The sequence below is a fragment of the Eschrichtius robustus genome, chromosome 5 (assembly GCF_028021215.1).
Source record: "Eschrichtius robustus isolate mEscRob2 chromosome 5, mEscRob2.pri, whole genome shotgun sequence".
NCBI lineage: Eukaryota > Metazoa > Chordata > Mammalia > Artiodactyla > Eschrichtiidae > Eschrichtius > Eschrichtius robustus.
The window spans coordinates 43,653,650-43,666,166 of NC_090828.1; the positions used below are offsets into that span (position 1 = coordinate 43,653,650).

At 39.7% G+C, this 12,517-nt stretch overlaps 1 protein-coding gene across 1 annotated transcript in view; it reads left to right on the forward strand.

Moving 5' to 3' along the window:
- Positions 1 to 1,204: 1,204 nt before the first annotated feature.
- STAT4 (signal transducer and activator of transcription 4) overlaps positions 1,205 to 12,517 on the forward strand; it is a 92,878-nt gene continuing 81,565 nt past the window's right edge. The window contains exons 1-3 of the mRNA XM_068544762.1: positions 1,205 to 1,329; positions 3,808 to 3,936; positions 5,239 to 5,383. Coding sequence (XP_068400863.1) covers positions 3,809 to 3,936; positions 5,239 to 5,383 — 273 coding nt within the window. The 5' untranslated portion in view covers positions 1,205 to 1,329; position 3,808. The remainder of the gene's footprint in view (positions 1,330 to 3,807; positions 3,937 to 5,238; positions 5,384 to 12,517) is intronic.

Below are 12,517 nucleotides of genomic sequence, written 5' to 3' on the forward strand. Positions count from 1 at the left end.
GCAGTGACCTCTTCCCCAGAAGAAACCCAGGCTTTGCCCCGTAGCTTACGGAACAGCTCAAATGAGGCACTTTCTTCAGGTGGGGACAGAGCAGGCATAAGCTCCTGGAAACCGCCCAGTGAGCAAGCAGCCAGGACCATCTCTACCTGACCAGTGAATTTAGAGGGATGACTTTGAATTTAGATGCGTGACTTTGGGGTTGATTGACTTATTTTTTGTGAATGAGGGAGAGGGGTAGTAAATTTAATCACATGATAATAATGTCTCCTGAAAGAGGAGGAGAATCCTGTGCGATGCTGGTCCGGACGATGGTGAAGCAAGGCCTTTGACCTTGGCAGATGGCTCTAGGCATGTACATAAGCAGATTGAGTCATTCTTTCTACCTCCTTTTGTCTATCTTCCTTTATTTTTGTCTTTATTTTCCTGAACTTTTGTAGAACTCTTACTGCGTGTCAGGGTGTTAACATCTGGCTCCGAAGAGATGAATGGAAAAGAGCACTAAGGAGGGAGTTGAAACCCCCAGACTCTTATCCAGCCTCTGCAGCTAACTCATTGAGTAACTCTGGTCACCTCTCTGGGCCTCAGTTTTTTCAGATATGAAAGAGGAATCAGAACCAGATGAAGCCAAGGCTCCCTCCAGCTCTGTGATTCTAGGACCAGCCCATGTCACAATGGGAGAAGGGCACCAGGTGTGGGGAGGGAAGGAGGATACTGGGCTAGTAAGGGCAGGAGTCCACCTGCACAGGAGCTGGCCCAAACCTTTGGGTGAGGTTGTCCTCCTCCCGGCGAGCAGACCCTGCTGGAATCCGCGCACAGTGAAGTCTTCGATTTGCTGTTTTCATCCTGGCGACGTACCCCTTTCATCCCAGGGGCTGGCTCTTACCAAGATGAGTGGAGTCTGTAAGGAGGAGGCTGGGAAGCCAGGAATTTAGCTCCAGGCAAGTAAGTCTGCAGGGGGTCTCAGATGGTCTGGGGAAACCGGAAGAAAATGAGTGTGTGTGACCCCCCCCCTCCCACGCCCCTCCTCCTGACACCCACGGGCCACAGGCAGTGGCCGGAGTGATTGATGGGGATGAGGAAAGGGCGCCCTGCGAAGCGGCTTCAGCCAGACTCTTTCTGGTCTTTAGCTTTTCTAGAAGAGAGAGTGGGTGGGAACGACCCAAGTAAAGTCCCAGAGACTCAACGCTGACGCACAGGAAAGCCTCAAGTGGGAGGAGAAATGCAAATCCCCTACTGACGATGGTGTCAGCGGCTGGGTTCTGGGGACCTTGAAGGGCGATTCCGACTTTGGACTTGAGCACCGCCTGGGACCCGGGCTGAGAGAGCCAGGTAAGGAGGCAGACCACACCTTGGCGTTGCTTCTCCGGAGCAGCGCGGGCCAGGAAATGCTCTGCAGGACGCTGCGGCGCCTTAGCTGTTTCCTTGCTGTTTTGACAGTTACTTCACGTTAACCTAGCTGAGGATGGGTAGTTTTAAAAAGAAGCGATCAACTCCACGATTCAGAGGTGCGCCGTGGCGGGTCTCTCGGCGAGACTCGGGCGCTCTGCCCCCGAGAATGTGACCGGTGGGTGGGACCGTTGTGGCTGCTTGGAGGTGTGTCCTCGCGAAGGGCGGAGTGGGCGCCCCCTTCACTTTCTTAGCCGTCTTCTCTCAACTGTAATGTCTGACATTAGATTGCGTGCCTCGGTTTCAGCAGACAGCCCCGCCGCTGAGGTAGCTAGTGATTGAGGCTTTGAGGAGAACAGTGATATTTTAGGGCAGGTCGCCTCCTTTGCATGTTGCGGCTCATCTCAGAACCAAAGTGGCACCATTAGCTGCCAGGCGGTGAGACAAAATGCCCGTTTATAGGGATCTTCTAGGACCAGGCATTCAAAGAGACTAGGCAGGCACTCAGTTTTCAAAAGAAATGCTCCATAGTTTTCTTGGGATGGGAGAATTAGCCCGTAGAGAGTGAAAGACGTTTTTAGAATCCTTTAAAGGCATTTCTAGAAGCTGCAACAGAAAAGAATGTCCTAAGACTGTGAACCTATCTTTTCCCTTTTCAGCCTTGAGTTCAGCTCTCTGGAGGATGGACTCAGGTCCTAGGAGTGATCTCTCTAACTTTAGGATGGGTTCAGTCCAGTTAATTCTTAGTTAGAAAACAGATTTTCGTCCAAATCATAGCAAGGGTTTAACAATAGTAGCAATTACAATTGTAATGCTACTTTCAGCACCTGTTCTCTTGTCATTAACTAGAATAAATTGATAGAGAGGGCAATGGCAATAGTAACATGGGAACAAATGTTCCAATTTTGGGTGGAATATGGTTACACCCAGCATCTAGAAAGACAACCATGTCTGGTGTCAGGAGACCTCAGGTTGATCCTTAGGAGCTGTGCATGTTGGGCAAGAGTCCTTTCGCCTATGTGTCCCTCAGATTTTTTACATTTTAAAGCTGGGGTAATACTATCCACCTGTGCTATTCGTAGCATCAGGAGTGCCACTCATTCTTCTCTTAATGAGCACTTAATGAGCACTTACAACACACCTAGGATTTTATGTGTAAAAAGTGATAGGAAAGTGAAACATTTCTTTTTTCCAGTTGCTTTCTTTAAGCAAAACATTGGCAATAATCTTTTTCTAATACATTTAGGTCAGGGAAAAGGTGCCCCCAGATGGTTGCATTTGAAACCTGAGGAATATGTATATGAAATATATGAAATTTATTATCATGATGTTCTGTAGGCAAAAGTAAATCTTAACTTACCTACAAGATAGGTTGAAATACTATCGTGATTGATCACATAAAAGTTTTTTCGGTTTGATCTAGAATTACTGACAAAACAATAAAAAATTTGACTTTGAAAAAAGTAAAATACTGTAATTTCAAGGAGAGATGTCATATTAATTTCCCTGAGTTAAGAAATATGTCTAAAGCTTCTACTGGACAGAGTGGGGTTATGTTGGGGAAACACATACTTTTGTTTTATGATGGGCTGCTAACTATGTATCAAGTGTGGTTTCTTCTTAAGTATCTTGAGGGTTTAACTACCCTCGGATGCACATCAGAGACTAATAAAAAGTAGACTTTAAAAGCTTTGCCCAGCCATAGCGGATCATTACAGAGAGAAAGAAAAATATTTATTTGTCCAGAGGTATTTTGAACTGAAAAATTTAGAGCCCACGAAAGTGTATACATGAAACTCTTCATAAAGATAAGTCTGAATTAGACTAGAAGTCTTGGAACATAAGGCTGACTCTAGAAGCCAGACAAATCTGAAATAAAGAAAGAAGGATTAGGCAGTTTTATATAAAAGAAGGTTTTATTGGGTGTTCCTCACACATAAAGCCCTAAGAGGGTCTTAGGAGGTATAGTTGAGTATGTTATTTGCCTTCAAGTTGCTCAAAGCCTAATAGTGTAGAGGCAGCAAGGGATAGGGAAGGAGCTTGTTGAGAATACAAACCTGTGTACACAGGTGTGGGGTAGGGTGAGGGGTGTTGAGCGGGAGTGAAAGCTTTCTAGAGAAGGCGGAACCAGAGTTTCTGTTAGAACAAAGAAGGACGTGGCTTGGGGGCCGAGAAAGAATCTTGTTTCCTTCACTAGTGATGACGTAGGAAAAAGCTCAGAACTACATTATCTTTGGATTGAAAACGTTTTTGCATTTCTGTTTTCTTTAATTGGGTGACTATAAGAGAAGAGAAATTTTTTTCTCCAGTTACTTGATGGACAACATTGTCTTTGTCTGAAATCCAAGAAAAAAAGAAAACATGTACCATAGTTATTAATTAACATTATTTTTAAACTCTAATTTTCCCTCTTCTTTGTAGTATGACTCAGTGGAATCAAGTCCAACAGTTAGAAATAAAATTTTTGGAGCAAGTTGATCAATTCTATGATGACAACTTTCCTATGGAAATTCGGCATCTGTTGGCCCAGTGGATTGAAAATCAAGACTGGTAAGATCAAACATTATTGTATTTTCCCTAGAGGTTGATGCACAAATGCTTTATGCTCTATCCACATGGGTTTATTCTATGGTCCACTTTTGACTCAGTTGATACATTCTTATCAGGTAAAGAACTTTCTTTGAGGATTTGGAAAGCTTCCTTAACGGAGGAGAATCATTGTCCTTTCTGGTTTCATCCATTGTAGATGAAAACTTAATGGTTCTAGTGCTTTGTTTTTTATAAGCTAAACTCCAACGATTTCTAAGTATTAAAAAGACAAGAAGTAAATCTATTGTTTATATCAATTCTCTATCACAGACTCAATATAAATATTTTTCTTAACATGCTTTACAAACATTTTCACCTTGTACAATTAAAAAAATTTTTTGCTTTAAATAGCTGTCTTAAAATTTTTCTTGTGATAAAATATACATAACATAAAGTTTACCATTTTAACCATTTGTTAGGTTTACAGTTTAGTGGCATTAAGTATATTCACACTGTTGTGCATCCATCTCCAGAACTTTTTCATCTTCCCAAACTGAAACTGTGTACTCGTTAAATAATAACTCCTCCTCATTCTCTCCACCCCGGCCCCTGGCAACCATTATTCTGTTTTCTGTCTCTGAATTCGACTAGTCTAGGTACTTCATATAAGTGTAATCACACAGTATTCGTTATTTTGTGACTGACATTTTACTTAGTATATTCTTTCAAGGTTCATTCATATGAGTAACATGTATCAGAATTTCCTTCCTTTTTAAGACTGAATAATATTCTATTGTATGTATCTACTACATTTTATTTATTCATTCATCCTTCGGTGAACATCTGAGTTGTTTCCACCTTTCAGCTATTGTGAATAAAGCTGATATAAATGTGGATGTCAAGTATCTACTCAAGTCCCTGCTTTCAATTCTTTTAAGTATCTACCCAGAAGTGAAATTGTATATAATATTTTGTTTATAATTTGAGGAATCTCCTACTGTCTTCTACAGTGGCTGTACCATTTTCCATTGCCACCAGCAATATATAAGGGTTCCAGTTTTACATCCTCACCAAAACTTATTTTGTGTTTTCAATAATAGCCATCCTAATAGGTGCGAAGTAGTACCTCATGGTTTGATTTGCATTTCCCTAATGATTAGTGATGTTGAATATACTTTCATGTGTACAATTTAATTTTTAAAAACCAGTAAATGCTTATCACTGTGGGATATATTTATCGCTTTAAAATGATTATGGTTAAAAAAAAAAGTAGACATTTTACTAAGTTGTTTCCTGCTGTGTAATAACACTTTTGTTTTTTAGGGAGGCAGCATCTAACAATGAAACCATGGCAACAATTCTTCTTCAAAACTTGTTAATACAACTGGATGAACAGTTAGGTCGCGTTTCCAAAGAGAAAAATCTGCTTTTAATACACAACCTAAAAAGAATTAGGAAAGTCCTTCAGGTGAGAATGCATTCTACTTTTTAAAAATATTTGGATTTACAAGTCTTAAATTTAGCAAAAAAAAAAAAAAAAAAAATGTAGCCTTATCTTAGTTCCAAACCAGATGTAAGAGGGAAAAAGCTGAATTGTCTTTCTATTTTAAATTTTGTGCTCAATTTTATTTCATTACCCAATGTTTGTTTTTCACCAACTTTTGAATCTAAAATACACTACAAGTGGGAGGGTATGTGATTTGCATGTGACTGTTTACTAGTTATGATCAAATTGAGAATGTGGAACAGAGATTTGAAAGATGCTAGGTTCATGGCTATCTCTCCATCCTCCCTTGCCTTTGTCTCTTACGTAACAATTTAGAGTTGGTATTGTTCTCATTCATAGATGGAGGCATTATGGTTGTATGTATCCTTCCAGATTTGGTTCAAACTTCACCTCCTTCAAAAGCATTCTGTGGTGCCCTGTAGCTTCCTATTCCAAAAGTTCACCCAGGCAAAGCCCATCTCTCTGTGTTCCCATAACACCTCCAACACATCTGTACCATAGCATTTAATACATTCTACATTAGTGTTATTTCTGTTTTTCTTCTCCCTCAAATTGTGGGTTACTTGAGGCAAGGACTTTATATTCAGCTTCGAATTCCCAGTGCCCACCACACAGCTGGACATATAGTAGGTGTGTAATATTCATTGATTAAAGGGATGAATGAATGAAGTAAGTGAAACAGAGATCTAAAGAATTAAGGGCAGACTGATAATGACCTAAACACAGAGATGCTTATGAAACAAACTGAACGTGGACGGCTCTAATATTTACTGAGTGCCTATACAACGTATTAGAGAACATGAAATATACATATGCCGTTTCTCAGTGAGGCGTCTTTAGAATCTCAAACTTACAATTAATGCATTTTTACAAAAATTTTCGTAGACTATGATAGAAATGTGCTTGATGTTACTAACACTTGTGAGAGGGACATAGATATTAATTTTTTATTGTTGTTTAGATTGTTTTTAATTGTTGTTATTGTTTTATTGTTGTTTGGGTTGGATTTTTTTCATTGTTGTTTTACTGTTACCTTTGCCCTTGTAATCCCCTACAAATTTGCAAGACACTTGGCTGGGGGTAGGAAATGAACTTGTTGCCAACAAAACAAGATTTTTCACAGTGTAAAGCAAACTATCTCTTCCAGAGGTAAGACATTTAACCTTGGCTTCATTAGTTAGTGCTCTAATCAATAAACCTAAAACAGGGGTTTGGCATACTGCTACCCACAAGTCAAATGTGGTCGCTGCCTGTTCTTGTACGGTCCATGACTAAGAATGGCTTTTACATTAAGTGGTTGAAAAAGAATAAAAGTAAAATAAATAAGTGGCATGAAAATTATAGGAAATTCGAATTTCTGTATTTTAGTGGAATGCAGCTTGCTTAGTCAGTTACGTACTGACTCTGGCTGCTTTTGCACTGCAGTGGCACCGTTGAGTAGTTGTGACAGAGACCGTATGGCTCCAAAGCCTAAAATAAAAATGTGTATATGTGTATTGTGTGTGTGTGTGTGTTCGCATGTGTATGTGTCTGTATTAAGCGTATTTATCTGGCCATTTATAGGAAAGGTTGCTGACCCTTGGTCTTTGCTAGAGGGACATGGGTGGGTAAAATAGGTGATGCATGGCCTTTGGAAATTCTGATTCTCAAAATGTGGCCTTGGACAAGTCACTTCATTTTTCTAAATTCCTATATCTTTTCATGTAAATGAGGTTGATTATTATCTACCTTTTGGGATTGTAAGAAAGACTGAAGTTTTTATTCTGGCAAAAAAAATAGCCTTTCAAAAAAGGGACCTTTTTGTTGATAGGGAAAGTAGCAGGATATTCTTAGTGTAAATCAAGGGTAAGTGTCCAGCCCATCATTTTTCTGAGTGGGGATAAGATTGTGAGGGAGCCCAAGAACCGGCGGTAATTCCCAGTCACATTTCAGCTCAAGCACAAATGTCTCTGCTTATGTCATGGGCCTTCCAGCATCTTGTCTCTGCCGACCTTTTCCAATAAACTGCCCCAAGCTCCTCAACATTCCTGCCCCAGAAAAATAGATCTACTCCTTGTTCCTGAGCACAACCAGCTCACTATTGCATGACTCTGGGCCTTTGTCCGTGACAGTCTCATGGCCAGGAATGCTCTGCCATCTCTCTTCCTCCAGTCCAGCTCCCATTCATCCCTCGAGGAGCTGTGGAGGTCCCAGGGCAGCAAGGAAGCCTTCACCAGTGCTTTACCCCTTATTCTCATTCCTCACGGAGCATGGGCTGCAAGATAAGCAGTATCTCATCTGTGCTGGATGTGTCTAAGCAGGTCACAAACTCTTTGAAGTTAAAAGTCTGAGTTCCTTTTGTGACCTTCCTCTTCCCTCCAGTACCCAGCATGGTTCTACTACGAATTAGAGACTCCCAAAACAGTTTGATTGGTTAGGATATTTTGTCTTTATTTTTATTTATTTTTTTGGCTGTGCTGTGAGGCTTGTGGGATCTTAGTTCCCCGACCAGGAATTGAACCCATGCCCCCTGCAGTGGAAGCTCAGAGTCCTAACCACTGGACTGCCAGGGAATTCCCTGGTTAGGATATTTTGAATGGACAAAAACATTTGCTCTTTCCTTTGATTTATAAACTATACTTATTGGGTATTTATATTAATTCAGAACATTGCCAATTATGTTAAGACAAGTCTTTTTGATAAAACAAGATCCCCCTCCCCTCAAAAGAAAAAAAAAAAACACCTCCTGCTGAAAGAATAGTATCACGGTTCTTACCTGGTTTGAACATTTTCATCCTCTGGCATTTTAAATACAATCCATCGTAACTATTATAGCATAAAAGAACAAACAGTATGGTATCAGGGGAACTAAGCAGGTATAAGGTAAATTTATTTTAGCCCTTGACAGAGCAACTGGGATCTCCAGTTTCAATATTTTAATTTACTATTTATATCCCACCTACTTCTGATAAGAATTTGGAATGGCTTGTTATAAAAGACAAACAAAACCATTGAACCAAGAGTCAAGGTAATCTCTGAGGTGGAAGCAGTGAACACTAATGTCCAGGTCGCCTTAGTCCCTCTAAGGGGAGAGGTAGCCTCAGGTGAAGGCCAGGAGCAAGGACTATGTTGGGTTGAATCCTGGCTCTGTGACTTCCTTGCTGTGTGGCTCAGGGCAAGATGTTTACACTCTCTGGCCTCAGTTTCCTCAGCGGTGTGAGTGGAATCACAATGGTACCTACCCCACAGGGATGTTAGGAGCATTAAAAAAAAATTGTAAAGCATGTGGTAAGGACTGTATTAGGATTTGCTAAAAATAAATATCTGTCCCAGATATTTCAAGAATGCTTCGCCCTGTTCTTAGGACTTTTTTAAAAAAAACAGACTTTATTTGTTTAGAGCAGCTTTAGGTTTACAGAAAAATTGAGCAGAAAGTACAGAAAGCTCCCATATACTCCCTCTCCACCTGCCTCTCCCCAGTTTCCCGTATTATTATCTGGCATTGGTTTTGTACATTTGTTTCAGTTGATGAACCTATTGTGGTACATTATTATTAACTTAAAGTCCAAGATTGCATTAGGGTTTACTCTTTGTGTTGTACAAGTCTATAGGTTTTGACAATGCATGATGTCATGTATCCACCATTTCAGTTTCACTGCCCTAAACATTTCCTCTGCTCCACCAATTCATTTGTCTGTCCCTCCCCCACTCCCTAACTCCTGGCAACCACTAATCTTTTTACTCTATAGTTTTACCTTTTCCAGAATGTCATATAGTTGAAATCATACAGTATGTAGACTTTTCAAATTGGCTTTCCTCACTTAGTAATACGCTTTTAAGTTTCCTCCGTGTCTTTTTGTAGTGTGATAGCTCTTTTTATCGCTGAATGATATTCCTTTTTATGGCGGTACTACAGTTTGTTTATCCATGTTGGGGATTTATAAACAAAGCTGATATTAACATTTATGTGTAGGTTTTTGTGTGCGTATGAGTTTTCAATACATTTGGGTAAATACCTTGGAGCCTGATTGCTGGATCTTTGTTCTTGGACTTTCTAGTGAAAATCTCTTTTCCTTATTCATCTTCCTGTCTGTGTCTTAGTCTGTTCTGGATGCTATAACAAAAATACAATTGATTGGATGGATTTTAAATAAAAGACATTTATTTTTCACAGTTCTGGATAGGAAGCCCAAGATCAAGGTGCTGGCACATTCAGTGTCTAATTCAGCTTTCTGGTTCATAGATGACTGTCTTTTTCCTGTAACCTCACAGGGAAGCTCTCTAGGTTCTCTTTTAAAAGAACACTAATTCCATTCAAGAGGGCTCTGCCCTTATGACCTAATCACTTATCAGAGGCTCCACCTCCTAATACCATCACATCAGGGGTTAGGATTTCAACATATGAATTGGGGAGACACAAATATTCAGCCTCTAACAACCCTTCTCTCTCTTTCTCCCTCAGAATGACTAAAAAAATTTAAATGGTGCATATTCATAATTTTAAAAATTGAAGCAATACAAAAATATGCAAAGAAAATATGAAATAATCTAAAATCTACTCCCCAGATATAACCATATTAATAATTCATGAACATCATTCCTAACATACATATATATATATATATGTATATATATACACACATACATATATATATGCAGATAGTAGGGCAGGCTGCTATTGACATTTTATACTCAGTTGCTATCAGTATCTTTGTAGCCTCCTGTGCCCCCACCCCCATCTCCACTCTGCTCTCTCCCCACCTGCAGTAACCACTAATCTAAATTTTAAGTTATAGAACCAAAAAAAATTTTAAACTATAAAACAGAACTGTGAGTAGGAGCTGACCTGGTGGCTGTCATATATTCTTAGATTCTAGAAATACAGGCCCCAAGCATGATAAATGAAAAGAAACTGCAGGACACCATAGAGGAAGAAAAGGTCCTAAAAGTAGCAAGAGAGACCAAATCTATTACCTATGTGAAAATGAGAGAGAAACTGAAAGCCAAATTTAAAACAGTATTAAGTGAGAGACGAGTGGAATAAACTCTTCACAGAGCTGGAGTACTGAATATATCTGGATAGCTGAATATATATATATATCCAATATCCAATATATATACTGGATAGCTGAATATCCATCAACTTAGACTTCTATACCCAGCTCAATTATTATACAAAATTAAAAGTTCACTACAAAGATACGCTCACAGAAGGAACTATGAAAGGGAATCAGACACAGACGTTAAGCGCACATGCTAAAATTTCAAAAGTACCACTACAAAAAGTGAAAATAGAGTGCATGAAAGATTGAAAGTGCCCAATAAGATATCAGAAAAAAATATCCATTATGTGGACAAAACTTAGCAATTCTAAGACAAACTGTAGTTTTTTCAAGGATGTATCTAAAACATGAAATAACAAAGTGATGAGATCAAAGAGGTGAGCTGGGCTGTCTTGTATAGAAGCTTGTGGGCCTTGGTCAGGAATCTGAGTCTTATACTGAGTGTGATAGGAAACCATTGAGAGGTTTGAGCAGAGGTGTGACATGAACTGATTTCTGTTCTTTAAGCTTACTCTGACAAATGAATTGTAGTTAGTCAAGGAACAATCAGGGAGATGTGTTAGAAAATTCCATTGATTTTTTAAAGCAACATACTGAAGTCAATCTTTTTCTATCACTGTGGGTTTATCAACTCTCCTAAACTTCTAGATGTTTTTCCTTTGTGTATTTGTTACTATGTTGTGAGGAGCATAAGTAGAAGATAATATTGGTGAATGCAACTTTTAAAAAATTAATATAAAATATCCTCTTTGACCCCTTTATTAAGTTTGCATTTTGAAACTTTATTGTGTGGCTTTCTTTTTGTTACCATTTGCTAATAGGCACATGAATCCATCTCTTCATTTTCATACCTTGTCTGTCACTTTATACTGAGTCTTTTATAAATATCACGTAACCAATCTTATTATCTAGTCAACAAATATTTAATAAGTTCTTATGTTATCAGTCACATCTTAAGCACTAGGAATACAATTGGAGGAAGTCATGAAGCTTACAGTCTAAAAAGTTCACACCTCCTGCATTTTTGTTTTTAACTTATGGGAACTTCTATGGCTACCCCTCACAAATTAGTGTTAAGGAAGTAAGGGGAAACAGGCAACAACAAACTTGTCTGAAAGTACAAAAAAACTCCATCTATTAGAAGGCTGAGTTCAGGGTTTTGGTGTTAAGTCTGTGGTTAGTAATCCCACCACCTACAGAGCATTTTTCACCCACCAGGGTAATGAGTCAATTAGTGAGAGTTTTAGACTCTGTGTGTGAGGGGGAGTGGGCAAAGGCAACCCACACCTAGCATGTTCTATTCCCTGTACCCCCATGTACACCTCTTTCTCAGAGGTGTTTGGATTTGCCTGAACAAAAACACGTGTTGGAGTTGAAAGCTCCTCAGAAGTTGGGCAAACAGTGCTTCCTTCCTGTCCTGTCTGTAAAAAACCTATTGTTGGTTCTGAGTATCAGGTGATGTGAGATTTTTAACATGACAAAGTGAAGAATAGGAGACACTATTTAGCGATATGGGGGAGAAAAAAGTTGCTTTAACTGCTGAGCAGCTCTGAATCTGCCAGATTGTATCCTCTAATTCATGCTGCTTTCTCAGTTCACTCCTCTTCCTTCCTCTCTGCACACCACATGCAAGAGAGGCCACCTCAACCTCCAACCTGAACAGAGCCTGGTGTAGCCACTCGGTGTTAACTCTGAAAGAGCTGAATGGAGGGTTCAGTCTTTCAGGTCATTTTCTGCACATGGGCGGCAGCCAGTGCGTCATTTTCAGGCCACAGTTATTTCCCCAAGTCCTCAGCACACACCCCCAAAATCTGTTTTCCTCTGAGAAAATTACCTGATGCCAACATCACAATGCTCATATTTCAAAGGCTAAGAGACCTGCATGTCGTGCCATCTAAGATGAAATGGGAGTTAGCTGTCAAGATTTTGTTTGCTGTGTAATCTGGGACAGCCATCAGAAGGTAGATGGTGTGCATCACAATCCTTGTCCTGTGCACGTCGCACTAAACTAGAAATCCAGCGTGATCAACTCAAGATCCCACCCACCTGAAAC